The 19,861-nt window shown below is 38.5% G+C and overlaps 1 protein-coding gene across 3 annotated transcripts in view; it reads right to left on the reverse strand.

Annotated features, from left to right (window-relative positions):
* LOC124623200 (outer dense fiber protein 3) overlaps positions 1-19,861 on the reverse strand; it is a 109,669-nt gene that overhangs the window by 5,082 nt on the left and 84,726 nt on the right. The window contains exons 4-7 of one of the 3 annotated variants that reach the window (XM_047149014.1): positions 18,548-18,618; positions 15,240-15,416; positions 14,544-14,677; positions 11,894-12,028 (exon numbers count right to left, since the gene is read on the reverse strand). In XM_047149014.1, the coding sequence (XP_047004970.1) occupies positions 11,894-12,028; positions 14,544-14,677; positions 15,240-15,416; positions 18,548-18,618 (517 nt within the window). Of the gene's footprint in view, positions 1-11,893; positions 12,029-14,543; positions 14,804-15,239; positions 15,417-18,547; positions 18,619-19,861 lie in introns of all 3 variants that reach the window. The other 2 variants (XM_047149012.1, XM_047149013.1) reach the window with 2 other exon arrangements.

Genomic DNA, 19,861 nt, shown 5'->3' on the forward strand with positions numbered 1-19,861 from the left:
TTTTAAAAGTATAATGATACCGCTTATCGGAAACAGAGAGTTGTTTCGTTATCGGAAATACAGAAGCGTCTGATCTTACCCGTCGGCTTTGACCCATGACGTCACAAATACCGCGGAAACGACTATAAACAATTCCAATATGGCGGATATAAAAACATCGCATACGTATTGTAAACACTGAAATACACAAGTTTCACAAAAAGCCTAATGACTGTAACGGGACAAGCGTGGGAAATTAGGGGTTTTTGGGTGCGGAGAAACTAAATATACAGAAATGTAGCCACCGACCGCCATTCAAAACCACGCAAAACAACGAAATAAATCAACATCACAAAACTGACCAAATACCAAAAAACACATTCCTATCCATAATCGGACACTTCCCTTAACCTATATAGCTCAACAGAACCTACCGATCACATCCCCCAATAGAAAACTAAGAAACGAAAGCTTCCCTTACACCTACATACATCGGCACTTATGCAGTTTAGCAGGTACGGAAAAAATTTTTCATTTTTTTTCAAAATTTGATCATCATGTGTCGTTATGCGGTGGGGGGAGTCTGCAGTGCCCCCCCATCCCCCCACAGGCTTCATTAGTGCCAAATCAATATTTTCGAATCATAGGCGGCCGCTGCCGCGGCCGCATTCCAAAAAAAAACTCCCAACCTAACCTCAAGTGGGCTACGCTACAGATCAATATGTTCATCAAATTGCTTCATATTACGTATACATGTTCATTAGTGTCAAATCAATATTTTCGAATCATAGGCGGCCGGTGCCGCGGCCGCATTCCCAAAAAAAAAACTCCCAACCTAACCTCAAGTGGGCTACGCTACAGATCAATATGTTCATCAAATTGCTTCATATTACGTATACATGTTCATTAGTGTCAAATCAATATTTTCGAATCATAGGCGGCCGCTGCCGCGGCCGCATTCCAAAAAAAAACTCCCAACCTAACCTCGTATTCAGGGCTACGCTACAGATCAATGTGTAGGTCCCTTACGTCACGGGTCAAAGCCGACGCGTGAGATCGGATGTTTCCAACCTATACCCAATACACAAAACATACATAAATAACCAAAAAAAAAACGGAACTTATCTCAAAAAAGTTCCAGCTCCACAAACTAGATTGGCCACCACAATCACACACAAATGCACACACGCACGCACGCACGCACACACACACACACACACATACAAAAACACACACACACACACACACACCAACGAAAAAATACTGAACTAAAATAAAAACCCAACCCACCCAAACGTCAACCCCCTCCCCCACAACTCCAAAATACAACACACAAACACTATACAACAAAATAAACCACCCACCCACCTACCCAGCCCACCCTAACTAACCACTTTCGGTCTATACATTTTACCCACAGCCCTTAAAAAAACCCGAAGAATGCAATAGCCCTCTGGGACACTCTTCCGCCAACAGTACTCATCTAAATGAGACTGAAGGTTGGAAGAGCACCTCTTCCCCCTCCCAAGAACTGACTTAACCGCTCCCCACATCCCCTCAATTGTGTTAGTGCAAGCCCCAGTATCATAATTCTTAAACTCTAGACTGTGGTTCACTACTAAATGATTAAATCCCCTCTCACCCAACCCCCTATATGAAGAAAACGCATCTGAAACTACTGTGGACCCCGGCTCTACATACTCCTCAATTAACCCCACTAATTCAGGCTTCGACCTCCCCTCCACAACCCTAAAAACACATTCAGTACCCCCACCCCCATGAACAACAGCCCCCCACACCCAAAGACCAGCCACAGACTTCCCCCTCCCATACTTCCTTTTACCAAACTGCGACTCATCCACCTCCACAAGCACCCCATGCCCACCCAACTTACCCCTGTACTTAATAAATTCGGAACACACCTCACGACAAAAGGAATACCAGTCTAAAACAGTCCTCTCACTCACACCAGTCTCAAACGCGCAAAAACTCTGCCCGCAACTATAACAAAAATAATACGTAATAAGCACAATCTCACGCATGGCCAATCTAGACTTCTCGAACCAGGTACCACGCCTTACAGAACGCCATACGCCATCTTTCCGGCAACACCACATGTATCCGTCCCTGGTCCGAGAGTCCGGAACTTTAACCAATTTCATAGGTTCACCGCACACACCGCACTTCACGACCTCGGCAATTAAGCCAAATAGCTGAAGAAATTTAATCAGCTCTAAAGCTGTCTCCCCCATCATCGCCCTCAACCGAACACTGTTAAGGCGGTCTTTCATATCCATTCCTGAACAAAAAACCACAACCAAATACACTCAATAACAAACTCACCCGACGTACAGCAATGAGCATTAAATTAACCATTAACTCACTAATAGAAATTCCGCTTCAAATCCAACACCTGAGCAACAGAAAACTGACCCCACCACACGAAACAAACGAAAACCATGAACACACCACCAGAGAGCACGACAAACAAAAACAAGACATCTACAAACACGCCACAATCGCAAATCAAACTCCGCGCCGTAATGACGTCACACACCACAACACGCTTACGTCACGGGTCAAAGCCGACGGGTAAGATCGGACGCTTCTGTTGACCCTCGTTATCTATGGCTCGAAGTGAAGACATTACTATCTATTAGAAATATATGACGTCATTGGTCAAAGCCGACGGGTTGTATCCCCTGCTTCACCAGATCCTAAAGCTTGGAGGGGGCGGATTGTCTGATGCCTCATCCACTATTTCAACGAAATTATTTGCACTGCAATTCAGTTGTGTTTCGTCGTCGTCATTTGCTGACGCACAATCGTCGCTTGAAGGAGAAAACAACGAGTCCTCTTCTCCACCGGACATCTCATAATCCGATACACTTTCTGCAAATTCATCTTCACTTTCACTGCTTGCCATATTATTGCCTAAATCACTCGCATCCAACCGCAACTTCTTACTTGACGATGCCACGCTGCCGCGAAATAGTCGATAAATAAACAACACCAGAGAAGTTTATTTTAATCGACATATCGCACTGACAATCGATCAGAAGATCGATATGCAGTGCCTTCGGCCTTCCTTCGCTAGGAAATACTAACAACTTTGCCTTCAAGCGCGGAAAAAATTAACTAGAAGGCCATCACGATCAGATCGTTACTGGCATTTTTCGCCCAAAATCTGGATCATGATAACATCGTATTTGGCACTAAAAGGGTTAATCCCTGGCCAGCTGACCCTTAGGTGAGTTTCTCGTTACTCTTATCAGACAGACAAGTGGGAAACAGTTATTTTGTCCAGCTGAGTAAATCATTAGATACATTACATAAGTTTCAATGGTTGTAGTGCTTGAAAAGACCCTGATCTTCAGACAGAGACCACACCACTATAGTCACTTTTGACCATTATTATTGTGATTAGCACAATTGTTAATTCCACAACTATTTCATTGGCAAAAAATTACTGAAGTTTTGCAGTTTTAATTAGTTAACTGGCTTTTTCTTTTGTCATTGGGTGGTTCAGATTCAATGACAGTCACTTAACACTCTTTGTTTTATTGAACAAAACCAACCTTTTTTTAAGTTAAAATTCTAGGACATAAGATAGAATTGACTTCAAGACATAATTAAATTATATTGAGTGATTTACCAGTACTTGCTGATTCCTAAACCAATAATTCTACAATTGATTGGAGCCTGATAAAGCAAACTTTGTAGCGAGAATACTGATATATACTTCCCAGAGTTAATCTTTCATTTGCAGTGGAGTGTGAAATGTTTTGAAACTTCCTGGCAGATTAAAATTTGTGCTGGAATAGGACTCTAATTGAGATCCTTACCATTAATGGGGAATGTCCTTATTGACTGAACTCAACTAAGAATCCGAGACCCATCATCAAAACTTTGCTTCTGCTAGTTCCTCTTATACTTTCTAAACTTCATAGAAGCTCTCCTGTATACATATCTGGATTAGGACAGTTTTAATCTGCAAGGAAGTTTCAGTAGACGCTTTACTTAATTATTTGTCAATTTTTAATCCTGGATGGCAACACAGTAGATGATGCTGCTCTGCCATGTTAATGGTAACACATCTTATTATGAATTCCATGTAATTTTGTGAAGAATTCAGTGGAAGTTTTATGAAATTGGTCACTATAAGATTTGAGGGGCAGGAGTAGGATGCACCAGATAATTAGTTTTAGGACTGTGTATACCGCTTTGTATTATATGATTTTGTGTCAAACTTGGTAAACAGTTGAAGTAGTTTTTGTGCCTTTTGCTCACCTCAAAAAATTCATCGGTGTACAGGGTGATTATAATTAAAGTTTCAAAATGATTGCCTATTGAAGTCGGAGGGGTCCAAACGATACATATCGAGCGTGCGATAGCAAATCGATTATCGAAGTCTCATGGCGGGTGTTGTGATGGATTATTTGTGATCGTCATTTCTATCAGTTTTTCGTTGTTCCTTTAGTTCGTGTACGTTACATTCGCGCCGTAATTATTTGTGATTTGATTGGGAAACCCACACAGTTTCTGTTGATAGCGAGTATAATGTCTGCTGATTCTCACGTTTCTTCTGCGGATTGTCTGACATGGACAACACTAATTCCGTGCATATCCAGCATAGACAAATGTTTGACTTTTTGCTGCAAATATGGACTTCTCCCAGACGAGGAAAGGAGGGACTGTGTTGACTGTGGTGCTACGAAGTCTGTAAAACTTCGTAAGAGGAGTGTCGACACCGAGATACCATTGAAATTTCATTGCGGACTTTGCGGAAGCAAACCAGCATCAGGAAAAATACGTGGTTCGAGTCCTCCAAATTATTCATTCAGGCGAGTGTAATTCTTGTGTCGTGCTGGATTCGAGATTACACGTTGGAAGCCACAGCATCAGAAAGGAGTTATCTGCAAATTCTGCGTGTGACTGTTTCGGGTTTCACCGAGAAGTCTGTTACGTGGTAGTGACAAATGATAGTGTGCCAATTGTCGGAGAGAATAAAATTGTAGAAGTAGACAAATCTCATATTGCTAGACAAAAGAACCAGAAAGGACGACCTTATAAAAGTGAAATAGATCATATTTTGGAATTGGTGGGATAGAAAGAGAGTCGCACAAGTTGTGAGGGTATTGTCCCGAGACAAGGTGACTTTAGTGAGTCTCATAAAACACTTCATACTGCCTTGAACAAAAGTCATCGCAGATGGGTTTCAGTTGTACAAGACTCTAAAAGCTGAAGGGTTCGACCACAAATTCATGAACCATTCTGTGGAGTTCGTCTCTTTGGATGACGCCAGTGTCCACGCCCAGAATATTGAGCGGCTGTGGAAGTCTGTCAAGTCTACCATAAAAAGAGAAGGGCATCCAGGACAAAGAGACGAACTGTACTTGTTCCAGTACCTATACTTCCACAACTTGCGTTTGCAGGGGAAAGTCGACGCATGCGACACTCTACCGATATTCATGCGTGATATTGGCAGAGTTTACCCTGGCTGCAGGAAAAAAGAAATTGCCCCTGTAGCTTATACATCACACGGACTGTCACAAGACGATAACACTGATGACGAATAAGATAAGTCGTCTCCTTTGAATTTACAAGTGCTTCTCTAACGCTTTTCTTTTGTCGTTGCTGTAGTGACAAATTCAAACATACTGTTAACCCCCACCACGAGACTTCCATAATTGATTTACTGTCGCACGTTTGATATGTATGATTTTGACCCCTCCGACTTCAATAGGCAATCATTCTTTGAAATTACCAATAATACCACTGGTCATTATGATGTCAAATTGCAATGGAATATTATCGGAGAAAGGGGAAAATGTATGGCAGAAGAAAAAAAAATAGTGTGAAAATTGATCAATAGGTGGCGCTGTATGTGGCAGAATACATAAATGAAAAGACCTTTCATGTGCATGACCCATTGAAGCTGGTATAAACACGCTGGGTATACAGCTTTTCCTTCTTTGGCGTTTGAGACATCTGCCATGACTGTCTCAATGCAGGATCATTCTCTGCTTGTAAAGCTGTATTACAAGAATGATGACTGTGCACATGTTGCTCTGCAAAAGTTCCGGACACTGAAGGGTTTGAAAAAAGGTGTTGGCCCGATGACTGCCACGAGTCTGGAGAAAATGATTGGAAATTCAAAAAGACTGGTTCTTTTGGTGTCCAGCCTGGTAGAGGGAGGAAACGAACCGATTTAACATCAGTGGAAGCAGTGACCACGGTAATGCAGCAGGAGACGAGTGATGGTGTGCAAACGTGTAGTGCAGGAATGATTGCCCGAGCATTGAACATACCCATGAGCATGGTGTGTAAAATGCTTCGAAACATCCCTGTTTGTTTTCCATTCCAAATTACCCATGTGCACGAGTTGCTTCCTGTTGACCTGCCAACAATAGAGACTTTTGCTTTAGAATGTCTTGCTTACATGGAAGTGGACAACGATTGGCCGTGGAAGATTTTGTGGACAGACGAGGCCCATTTCCATCTGACGGTGTATGTCAATACACAGAATTGTTGAATAAGGGCAACGGAAAATCTACACGCAAATTAACCAGCACCACTTCATCCTGAAAAGGTCACTGTGTGGTGCAGGTTTACGGCATCATTTATCATATGGCCATATGAGACAGGTGCTTCTGATTCTTTACCTGTACCATCACTGGTAAGCACTTTGAGTATATTTTGCACAACCACATCATTCCAGGTCTCCGACAGTGTGGATGGGATCATTTTATGCAAGATGGTGCACCTCCACACACTGCAAATGCAGTTAAGCAGCTGCTGAAGCACCATTCCAGAAATGCTAGAATTACCAGCCGCCATTTCCCTACAGTCTGACCATCCTGATCACCTTATCTTAATCCGTGTGATTTCTGGCTGTGGGGTATCTGAAAGATGTTGTGTGCAGTGTTCTGATTGCAAACTTAGCTGCGTTGAAGGCACACATTGTGCAGCACATTCTGAACGTGACCCAAGAAACACTTTGATCAGATGTGAAACATGCTGTTTCTTGATTTCAACTTGTTGCAGAAAATGGTGGACAGCATTTGAACATTTTTTGTGCCAGTCACATGGAAATTAATAATCCCATCTGATTTGGATTGACGCTTTTTATGCGGTTTTAGGCCTCAGGTGAATTAAGAACTGATGTAATTGATGCTTTTTATGCAGTGTTTGGCTCCAGGACAATTAAAAACCAATGTAATTGATGCTTTTTATGCGGTTTTTGGCCTCAGGACAATTAAAACTGATTTTTCCTATCCGATGTGATATGATCTTGCAGTAGTGGATGGACTTACGTAACTAACAGTATCATGTCTGTACACCCATGCATGCTGAATAGTACAGTTTGTTTAATGTCAAAAATACACCTTAGGCTTTGTCGTACGATTCATTTGTCATTTGTAGTCGACCACTATTAAATTATGATGCTTACAGGGCCATCTATTGTAACTATTTAGTTTTCTTCTGCCATACATTTCCCCCCTTCTCCAATAATATTCCATTGCAATTTGATGTCATTCTGACCAGTGGTGCTATTTCTACAGTGGTTTGAAAGTTTAATTATAATCATTCTGTATATTTGTTGGGAAAAATTTACTCTGTAGCTACATTAAATTGTAATACGTTCCATTTTTAAATTTTGTTCTGCATTCCAGCTTTTCATAAACACGTCTATTTTGGACACTCCCTCCCATCTGCCTGTCCTCCCCCCTCCCCCTCTCTTCACACACACAGTGTGTTGGTTACACAATGAAGAAGTGCATTATTGGTTCTGGAACATTACAGATACCAGCTCAGATGTATGCAATTGTATGCAATAGTGTTAGTATGTGGCAAATTTCGCTGCTAAGACCTCTAAGGAACCTCATCATTATATTCTCATGTTCTCACTGCTCCTTATCTTTTCCTTTCTCTTTTGATCTCCCTTCTATCAGTTTGTGTTTTCTTTATAGTGCTTACTTCGGGCTTTTCACCCTACCTTTTCTTTTGTGACCTTCAGCTTTCATTTCTCTTTTGATTTTCTGTTGGCCTCATCTCTCACTTGATGATTTTTTTCTATACTGCTCATATTTATAATATAGTATGTTGGCTTTTTTTTAGCCTATCTCATTTTTGTAGTGCTGATCTGCTTCCATCCCTTTTGCCTAGGAAAATGGCTCTCCATCTAGCTGCTTAAAATTTAAATCCTCCCTTTCTTCTCTTATATGGATTGCTCCAAGCATACCCTCCTGAAATACTTAATTATTTTGTAGCTGCAGAGCTTTCATTCGTTATTAATGCTAGTAATCAGTCTTTTTATAGCTCACTGGCTGATTTGTTATTGCTTCCAAAGGATGTAGGATAGTCAACATCATTGTCCCAAGTGTACTTTGATGGAGACAAAGTGAAACTCATTTGCTATTTTCACTTCTCATCCCATCTGGTTAGTCTCTCGTGACTTCATTTCTGGGTGACTTTTTCTAACTCTGTCGCTTTCCCTAAACGTCACCAGTCCTATTCCTTCACCCCTCTTCCTTCCCTTTCAACCCTTCTGCCAGGAGGAGGAGCCACTGGCTCTGAAAGCTTACATAATTTAATACCTTTAAATGTGTTTTCTTTTGCCACTGCTTGGTGAGTAGATTTTTTTTTATCTATCCTTTCACATCATTTGTTATTTTTTCATATGTTCAGCACATGTCATCAAAAAGCCAGTATAATGTATATGAATAATGGCTCTGAAATAGGCACAGGTCATTGTCAGAGATGAAAATTGGAGTGTGGTTGTTACAGATGTATTTTCTGTACCAACACATTGGATATTGCTGCTTTTTTTGTTTTGGGTATTGTTGTTGGTACCACACTTATCTTTATTTCTGCTTCCAGTGCTGCTGCCATCCTTGCAGTGTCCACTATAATCATTTGCTTTATTCCCCAATGGTTCTCTCAATATACCAGTCGGTATCTGATAATTTTGGTATCAGTTTCTGGAATTTGTTCTTTAATTTAAATAACTAGAAAAGTAATACTTACATTATCAAATTATCCTCTGAGTCTTCATAATGCATGTACACATGTTCCTTTCCTGATCCCACACTTATTTTGGAGTCAAATTAAAAGAAAAGCAAATAACCCACTCACTACCTTTTCTTTCATCTTTTCGTTAGAGCATCACAAACACATAAGGATTAATTCATTGTATCAGACACATGGTGATAATTTTAACATATTGAAAGGTTAATTCTTTTGGGCCTAATTAGAATTGCTATTTCATGCAGTCTCTTAACATACTTGGCCTGCAGCAGCTTTCGTTGCCACAAACCATTGTTTCAGATTGCAGTTATCATCAAGTGTGATCTAAATTACTCTTGGTGTACCTCATTTCTAAGAAGTAAGCATTTCTTAAGGTGATTATGGGTATTTTGAAACTACATTTAAGAATGTTCCAAAGGACAACAACTTCCCTAATAGATCATAACATTCTCTTACATTGGTGGCAATAACCGTGCATTGTAAGCACACTTTTTTGTGCCGGAACTGGATTTACTGTATCAAACATTATTGTCTTCATTATGATAGCAGCTAACAGTCAAAGAGATGATGGAAATCCAAATATATAAAATAATGATTTGGTTGTATCCATGTGACCGTAAGGACAGCCATCTGTGAACTTTGTTCAGCTCTGAAGTGTTACCTCTAATTTAAAAAAGTGCCTTAAAAGACAGACTGAAGTTGGTGGTTAAGTACTTCTCTCCTGAAACAATCATATTAATCCAATACGTGGTGACCAGCTCTTACAAGTTATATAGCAGTAAATAATTTGAAGTGACTGATAGGATGGCAATGGCTCACCACTATCACTGGCTTTGACTACCTTTTCATTGAGAATTTTAAGACTGTGCCATAAACTATTTTTCTCTGCCAGTCATAGGTTTTTCAATATGTAGATTTTACTACTCTCTCTTGGCCTCATGGCAGGATAGCATTGCAGTGCCATTAATAACGTGGATGGTTTGAAATACCATGGCTGTTCACATTTTACTGTCTAGCACTGGACTTAAATAGTGACTCATTTGTCCATTGTTACAACCTGCAACAGCCAGTGATAGGTACTGTCACAAAACATATTTGATGTGAGCAGAAGTGACTTCATGTGAATTTAAATACTTGTTTTGCAGTCTTGCCATGGAGAGCCATCAAAAACCAACTTTAGAGATGTTAAAATTAGAAGGTAACTGCTCTCTGGGTTTGGCTCCCATGATTTGGATTATACTAGATTTGCTGAAACCTCTTTTTTTTCCCACCATGTATTGTAAGTGCTTGACAAACAGATAGCAAGTACAAGTCCTGAAGACATCAGAGTTGCATGCCTTGGCAAAAATAATTCTAATTAATGGGATGACAAGATTTCTGTTTCTTTAATGTTAAAACTAACTCTTACCTCAGTTGTTTACCAGTGTGCATTACGCACTGTATTTAGGATGCGGAATAATAAGCCACTAGTCATAAAATTTTCAACACAGATATTATACCCACTTAAGTTGTACTTTTTTATGCTTGAAGTTCTTTGCAATGATACTTTCTGTTACATAGAAAACACCAATTCCCTCACCAATATACACTGATGCGCGAAAACATTAGGACTGTTGCCCATCACAAGACTCACTGTCACCTGGTGGCTTTGCGAGCATGTGATGTGGTAATGAACACAAATGAATGGACCAAAGATGACTGGGGAATCATTCTAGTGGCCATAAGGGCAGAAAGCAGGGAAATTCACTTAATGAGTGACTTTGAAAAAAGGATGATTGTTATGGCCCTGCACTTGGAAATGGTGAAGCTGGTTGGCTGTTTGCGAGCATTTGTGGAAACAGATTGAATGATTGCGGTTAGATGATGAGATGGTCAACATCAACACTATTCATGGAATGTGAAGGTTGGAGACTTGCCCACTCTGTAAAGCAGCATATGCAGTGATCTGTGACAAATGTAATACCAAAACACAATCTAGTGCAGACACAGTTGTTACGTAGGTGAGCCCTACATGTTCCCCTGTTAACCAAATGATATCATCAGTTATGACTGCAGTGGGCACAGGATTGTTTCATTCGGATCATGGATCGATGGAAACATATAACTTGGTTATATGAATTACATGCCCATTACACCAGGTTATTGGTCGTGTCCAGATACACCATTGTCCAAGCGAATGGCTACACAAAACATATGCCACATCAGAGAAGCAGGATGGTGGGAACGGTGTTATTATGTAGAGGTCATTCACCTGGGCTCCCATGTGATCTGTGGTAGCAATTGAAGGCTCCATGACAGCTAGGATAACATGGATATTATTGCAGACTACATGCATCCCTCCATGATTGATGTTTTCCCCATCAGCAGTGGCATATTACAGTAAGATAATGCTCCTCTTACAAGTCCAGGATCATGCTACAGCAGTTTAGGAGCATGATAGTGAACTCATGTTGGTGTCTAGGCCACCAAATGTGCCTGATCTGAACCTGATGGAACACATCTGTAACGCTGTTGGGCACCAGCCCTGCACCCATACCACTGACCAGTAATTTACAGGAGTTATGCAACTTGTGTGTAGACATCTGGTGTATCATAGCTTCAGAAACATGCCGAAGACTTGTCAGATTCATGCCACGCATAATTGCTGCTGTATTGTGTTCCAAAAGTGGGCAAACATGTTGTGCAGGTGGTCATAATGTTTTGGCTCATCAGTGTAAAATTCAATTATAAAATAAGAAAGGGTAGAAACAAACGTGTAAACATAGAAGCATTTTGCATTCAGCACTCAAGCACAGCAGCAAACCTGTCCCATTTATGTGTCAAAGCAAAGCCAGAAAATTGCACCCTAACCCACAGCAAGCACCCACTAAGAGTGCTACGTTACCTAGCAGGAGCCCCTCCTGTGGCCACAGAGTTGCAGCTTCTGCTCAGCCAGCAAATCAGCCCTCGATGTCCCCACATATGGGGAGTGCTTGATTCCAAACGAATGAGCAGGGGCCCATGGCCTGTTGAGGGTTACCTGGTGCAACCCGTTGCAGTTACATAGTTAGTCTTTAATATAACTTTCAGTGCTGATGGAACACATTTCCATACCTCATTCATCTCTGGAAATTTTCTTTTAATATTCCTTGTTCAAAAGCATTATTGCAAAAATTAGTACAAATTTATTCAAGGCAAGATTAGTGCAGTAAAATTTATCAGGGTCTACTGGCTATATACTGTGCTCTTTGATTTCAACATATTTTGTACTTGTGGTTAAATCAATAAATGGGTTATTCAATAATACAATTACAAAAAAGCAATATACATTTGCACAGGGAATCAAATTAATTAGTTGCCTCTCAGATTGGTGCATTGTTATACTGTGCTGGTACTAAGTATTTGGTATTTCACTAACTGTTATAATAATAGTACAAAATTAATGTGATATGTTAACTAGTTCTGTATTTATTAGACTTGAAAATCACACTTCTAAATGAATATTGAATGTCATTTTAGCAATACAGCTTTACTCATGACAAAAACAATGAAATGATGATAACGGAATTTATAACCTGAAAAGTAGGCACATGTGTGGAACGTAGAACAATAAATTGATAATTGAGTTTTGAACAGTTCACATCTTTCACTCCATAAAATTTATTTGTAGGAATGAGTAGCCTATCTAGAACTTAATTATTATTGTGAGTGAGATTTAGTACCTCAGACACATTGCTTTTTCTGTATTTGAAAGGGAGAGGATGTTAACACCTCACTGAAGAGAAAAGGAAGGCAGATAAGATTAATATCCTATCACCATCTATATCATTGAGAGGTGTAGCACTAGCTAAAAGAAGATGAGGAATGAAATTAGACATGGCCTTCCTGAGGAAATGATCCCAGTATCCACCTGAAGTGATTTAATAGAACCAAATAAAACTGATGATACTTAAACCATTCTGCTCTCAAATACTAGTCTATTGCCTTCACTATAGTGTCACACTGCTTGCTAATATATCTTTGACAGTAAGATTGTTAAAAACATACTACAAAATCAGCACTGAAAAGAATGAGAAGAAATTAAATTATGACATTCAGCACATGCCTTTACCTAAGCTTATTTGGCATGTAGTAGAACATTCAAGTAATGAAGTATCAGTAGAACAACTTTCAAATGCAAATCTGCTTTTCTAATACTGTGCCAGTCACTTTGTCTCTTCACAAGGAAGTTGTGTCTTTGGGGAATCTGGTGGTTTTACTTATTTATTTATTTTTTATTTTTTAAATTAAATGTTTAAAACATATGCTAAAATAGTGATACATGATGATTATATTAATTGTTCAAACTAACTAGCAGGGATTGGCAATTAATTGCCTTCTTTATAAATATTAATAGAGTTCTTTAATTTTACAACAAAGTAACGTGGAACAGTTGTTAAGAAACTGAACTTGCATTTGGGAGGACAGCAGTTAAAATCCACATCCAACCATCCAAATTTAAGCCTTCTGTGTTTTTTTTAGTTCACTTCAGGTTAATACCAGGCTAGTTCCTTTGAAAAGGTCCATAGTCAGTTTCCTTTTCTGCACTTCTCCAACCCCCCCTAGAGCTCCACTTCTATTGACCTCATTTCCACTGGACATTAAATTCTTATCTTCCATCTGTAATTCCACACATTGTAAAATTAGATCTCTTTGATTTAATACATAATATATTTGTTCATACACATTCTTGGACAATTATTCTCTGATAGCGTTTATTATGAACTACTGGCAGTTCCAGTTAGTGATATTTACCTTCTCTGGTATACTGAAAACTAAATGCTGAAACATAAGTTATGGGTCCCAACTAGTTTTCAGAAATGAACATTTTTTCACATAATTAGATCTTTAAAACAATTACTGTACAGTGTTCTGTTTGAAGATTTCTGTGTGTGTGTGTGTGTGTGTGTGTGTGTGTGTGTGTGTGTGTGTGTGTGTGTGTGTGTCACAAAGGTTAATTCTTTCTTCATTGTGTTAAGTAATTGTTGGTTATGAATTAAGCTGCTGATTACTTATGTTTCTGTACAAAATCTGTGCTAGCTTTATGTATGCTTGAAGCACATCTTCATTTTTAGAAAATAAGCACATTTCATGAACTTTGTTACATTTGTTAGGTGACTCGAACCCCCAGTAGTGTTACTGAAATCACAGATGACTCTTAATTACAGCATAACATACATCAATTGCTTGTGTTACTGATGGGTTTCCCTGTTTGTTAGAAGCAAGTGGTGACAAACAACAACAGACAGTCACTTATCAAACAGTGAGTTTTTACTTACCAAAACCATGACTATTTTGAATGAACTTAGTCATTTACATAACTTGTTGTCTTTATACAATATTCTCAGAAAGACACCTTGTATGAAGAATGCATACTGTTATAGATGAATGACTTCAGTCAGTAGTAGTCATGGTTTCAATTAGTAAACAAAGCACTGCCCTTCAATTGTGCCGCTGATGTTGTTTATTTACAGTTAAAACATGTTTTCCTAAGGTGTTAGTGGTGTGCTGTTTACCTTCTCTGGAGAATGTGCCCCTGGCCCTGGCTTTTGTGTTGAGTCTGAAGGTAGCTGGTAACGTGAGCTGATGGAGTATGCTGGAGAGCGTGCTTTGTAGTTTTCTGCCCGTGCATCGTTGTAGGTACCTGGGCCTGGCACAAGAATACGGTCATCAGTAAGTTCCTTCTGCCTCCCAGAAATGGTGAATGCTGGAGCCTGCTTTTTGTTACCCTCCTTTGTGGCACCCAACACTGTTGGAATGTTGTACACATTAGGAGCTGTAACAACAGAAAATAAAACTCCTTTATATTAATCTTCAGAAAATGTTCCTGTGTTCTGCATCCGTAGAAATGATAGAAGCGTACTGGAGCTAAGCAGGATCCCTTAAGAAAAATGGAACACATAGACAAATAGCATGCTCTAGATTACAAGAAATAATAAAAATCAAATAAGTAATTTACCAACTGTTGCAGTCACTGGGAATACTACTTGGAATTTTACTTACTGTGCAGTTTAGTCATGGAGTTTACTACATGGAATGGAAGGAAATTACTCAAAAAATGGAAATGTCAGTTTTTCTTGAACTGCCAAATTAAAAATGAACAATAATATATATAACAAGTGTTAAAATTTATTTTTGGTGGCAATATAAATATTCCAATTAATGTTAAGAAATAGCAGGATATTTAAGCCAGATATATAAAAACTACTTGCCTGGAGTAGTGCTAGGCTTCTCAACCTGAGTTTTCAGACCAAAAGTGTACTTCGGGGAGTTGTCAAGGACTACTTTTTCTGATTTTTCTGGATTGTAATCACCAGGGGCTGGTGTGTTGTCATGACGTGGGTCCTTGGGGCGCCCATGAAGAGTGGCAGCTGGAGGACTGTCCTTTCCTAACAAACAAATAGACATGAAAATATTAGTATTTTTACATAAATCCCAACTGTTTTAAACAGCCAAAAAGTTTTTGGTGGCATCTTATAAACAGCAGCTATTATTGGGTGTCTTTAGGGTAATTGTTCCTGTAAGAGTTACCATTTTTTATTCCCTACTATGATTCTTTATAATAGATGTACGGTAAGGTGTTTACTCTTTCCTTAATGCTGATTATGTCTGCAGTATAATTCCATTGATAGTCACATGTAGTCATATATATGGTAAACTACCAAATTTTCATCAGCTCTCACAATGCAGTACACATGACTGGAATGTTATGTGACTACAAGAAAATTGCATAAATGGGATGTGGAATCAACACAGCCATTCTGAATTCACATTTTGAGTGGAATAGTGTCCAAAATTAAGGTATTTTAAATAGTGGTAATCATTCAAATGATAAGGGACACAGTAGTGTCTGAACCTATCAAAAATAATTGCTTATCTTTGTAGAATTTTGTAGTATCTGACAGAAATTTGTGTATTTGATAGTAAATGTGGGAGTGATGTGATTTTGTATGTGAGTGATTGTAGTTCTGTGTGATACAATTCCAGTCACTGGTTTTAGAATTGTGTACATTTCACTTCATTCCATTCCACAACAGTAATTTGTGGAACAGAAAAGCAAACCACTACAACAAGAAGAGGTATTATGGTAATGGCCCATTAGCTGTTTGTCAGCGTAAGGCTTGGTATATGACTAACCCCTAGGCCATCCACTTTCAAATGGAAAAAGGTCTGTCCCTGGAGAACAACTGAAGCAGTTTAAAACAAATAGAGCAAAGGTGCCAGTGTAAAATAGCATCTGAAAGGGAACATAATCATTCTAGAAGAAACTTTCCCATGGCAAAATGCACATGATGGCTAAACAAAAAAATTCTTTTTGCCATATGTTTTTGGGAGAACTTGTTTGTTTGATGAACAAAGTGTCACCAAAAAGACCTAGTGCAAGCCTTGATATTGTGTCTGGAGAATGTACCACAGATGATTCAATGAGAGGAAAGCATGAGATACAGGAGAACACTTAACGACAGGATACACTTATACATAGAGTTCTGTTCTGTGACAGTCTTTGAAAGGTCAAGATGGCTCACTTCTTTGAGATGGGCACTTATCATGTCTGTTACTGCCACTTGCTCCACACTTTGCTGCTGCAGTGTTGTGGGTTTCCTGCAGATGCTCCAAAATTTGTTGTGCATAGCCAAGTATGCAAGGCACATGAGAAGAAGCTGTGGCTTCAGCTCTTTCTACTACCTACTTCTACATAATGTACCATCAATATGTCCTGGAAGGAGGTAATCTATTGTCTTTCATAAGTCTTGTTCCTGTATAATGTGTGTTTCTAGAGTTGTCCAGGCAAACACCTTCAGAGAATCTCACTCTCTGAGCAGCCAATAAATATTTGTTATTCTCCATCATTCACTTGCTGTAAGGCTTTTGTTGTACAGTTGTGCTTATTCACACTGGTTCAATACAGATGCTTGACAACACTAATATTTTATTGCCTGGTATCCCACATTTACATATTATGTTCCTTCATGTCTTCTTCAGGATGTCTGCACACTGTTTCAAAATTTAATTGGCATGTAGTAAGCAGCATCCTGCTCAGATCAATTTAACTAATTGAACCTCATTGCCTAAATTAACCCTATTACTTTCCCTAAAAAATCAAGATCCATAGTGCATTTTTTCAACAGAAATTGATGTGTATATATGGAAGAGGCTGCAGCAGATGTGAGACTATAGTATTACAACTGGATACCTAACATTTTGTGGCAAATGTGTGGGTTGAGACTGTCTCAATCCAAGGTCTGTGGTGGTATAGACGCTGCCTCAGTATGCAATGATAAGCAACATAAAATGTGATTGTGATTGTTTCAGATGACTCAGCTATCTTTGGTCTGGAAACACTGTTTGATACAGCTTTGCAGCCTTGGGCCCATTACAATTTGTGTGGCTATACATAACAATCATGTCTTCCTGCTCACAAAACAAATATCCTGTCATGTTTGAACAGGGCACTTTCAGTTAACTTATAACCTGTAGCACATGTACATAATGGACACACTGAAGACAAATCTGTCTCCCTGCTGATACAATACCTTCTAGAATACAATGAGTCAAATGTGTGCGTAAGTAAATGGAGTTGTTGGGTTGTACCTGAAAAGCCATTGAATGTCAAATTTCATTAATGACTCAAAAACAAATGATTTTTTTGACATATATGTAAATGAACTTTCTTATCTTAGTAATAGATATTATTTTTTGGCAATTGTAGTATATATTTCAGAATAGAATTACTTTGCTGTACTGGTTTTGACAAATTAATCTGTATCTTCAGAAGTGTACAATTTAAGGGATATTATACATCTTTAGGCCTTGGCTATACAGTTATGTAAAGTATAAGAAGTGTTTTACAGAAAATTACTTATTATTGGTTTAGTAGAAGTGAGTACTTTCTTCACAGAAGCATAATTCCATGATATGTCCAGAAATGAACATTTTTTTTAAAAAAAAGTGCGTTGTATGCAATTTTCCTTATATACCTCAATTACACTTTTTATCTGCTTTTATATGGATGATGATGATGATGATGATGACGATAATAATAATTTTTTTGTCATTTAGCCATTACAGAAATTGACAATGTCACACATATAACACAATATAACAAAACAGTGGGCTTGTTATTAGTGTCACACTATTATATTACAGTTGAAATATTCATTTATTTCGTAGAATAGGTGGGTCACTAACTGGTATTCTGTGCTGCTGGCACAACAGCTTGACACATTCATGGATTTGATTAACATGCTATAAATTATTAATCTGTGTTTACAATAATCGCATTCAATATTTACATTTTTGGACACAGCATGGCAGTGTGCAATTTGATTTCAATGATTAGGTAATTCTTAGTTCATTGTAATCAGTTTAAAGAATTTTTTGTGATTTATTGTATCACTGTAGGCATCATAAGAAGTAATTAGAATGGGGAAGCACATAAAATCATTATTTTCCTTTTTTTTTATTTCATCTGAGGATGGTGTGCTAAATGAACAAAGAAAGTGTGTGATCAGAAACTTACCTTTTGCACTAAGACCAGTCACATTGTACTGGCCTGGTCCAGGACCTGCACTGTCATTCTTGCTGTTGTGCCTGAAAAAAATATCATGAAACATATAATCTGGGTGCTAATATGCAGAAAAGTAAACAACAAATCATATCATGAGCTGTGAATTGAAACATGTCAATTCTTCTGTAACATGTCCCAGTTCTCACAACAGTAATGAGGTGGAGTAATAGTTATAAGACTCAACTAATACTGGGGAGGAGAAGCTCATGTCAGGGAATCTTCGTTTACATTTTCAGTAGCTTCTGTAAATCACTTTCGATGTAGGCAGGGACTATTGGGACTTTAACATCTAATTGTCCTTTCTGTTTCTTGCTTTAGGTTCTGAAGAAAGTTTGTTATTATTTATTTAATCACTCATTTTTACATTATGTTGATATAATGATAATGGCATAAATAACAAGTTAACATAAAGTTAACTATGTGCACTGAAAACCCAGTGACCTGATCTGCACGTATTCATGACAGCTGTCATCTGCAGTTACCAGCATAGTGAAGGATGCAGTTTTAGCTCCTGTAGGACATAGACTACAAGCTCTGATCTCGTTGTTTCTAGTTTTGGAGGTACTGACCAAAGCACAAAGGATACTAGTTAGATTTACCTTTTATATGGGATGTGCAGTTGATCTTAATACTGGTTTTATTTCAACTGTGTCTTACTGTTAGCTACTTTATTGCTGTCAGTTTTGACATTAGGGACTATATAATTAGAAATATGTTTTCTGTGACGTGTTAAGGATGTTAATGTCAAGTTAATTTTTGTCAGCTATATTTCAGTTTGAGTACCATATACTGCTAATCATTCAACTTTCATTTTATGGACAAGTTAGTGAATTATTTGCTGATGACATAGTGCATTCCAAATTTTAGATGTATGCAAAGAAAGTATTAGTGGACATGGTGAGTTTTGAAAAGAAAAAACTGGCACATTTCTCAATAGCATTATTTTTAAGATAGCTTTATCATAACTTGAAAATTCTTTCTACCCCATCACTGGCATATATTTTAGTGTTAATTCTTCTTCTCCAGACTCAGTTTTCGCATCTCTGTAAATAAGAAATACAAATCTACTTCTTTCATAAATGAATTTTCATTCTGGAGTGGGGTGTGCACTGATTTGGAACTTACTGGTAGATTAAAACTGTGTGGCAGACTGGGACACAAATCTGAGACCTCTATCTTTTACAGGCAAGTGCTCAACCAACTGAACTATCCAAGCACAAATCGCCCTGAGCCAAGCACAACTCACTTTTAACCATGCTTGGATAT

Source organism: Schistocerca americana, chromosome 7 (assembly GCF_021461395.2).
Source record: "Schistocerca americana isolate TAMUIC-IGC-003095 chromosome 7, iqSchAmer2.1, whole genome shotgun sequence".
Lineage (NCBI taxonomy): Eukaryota > Metazoa > Arthropoda > Insecta > Orthoptera > Acrididae > Schistocerca > Schistocerca americana.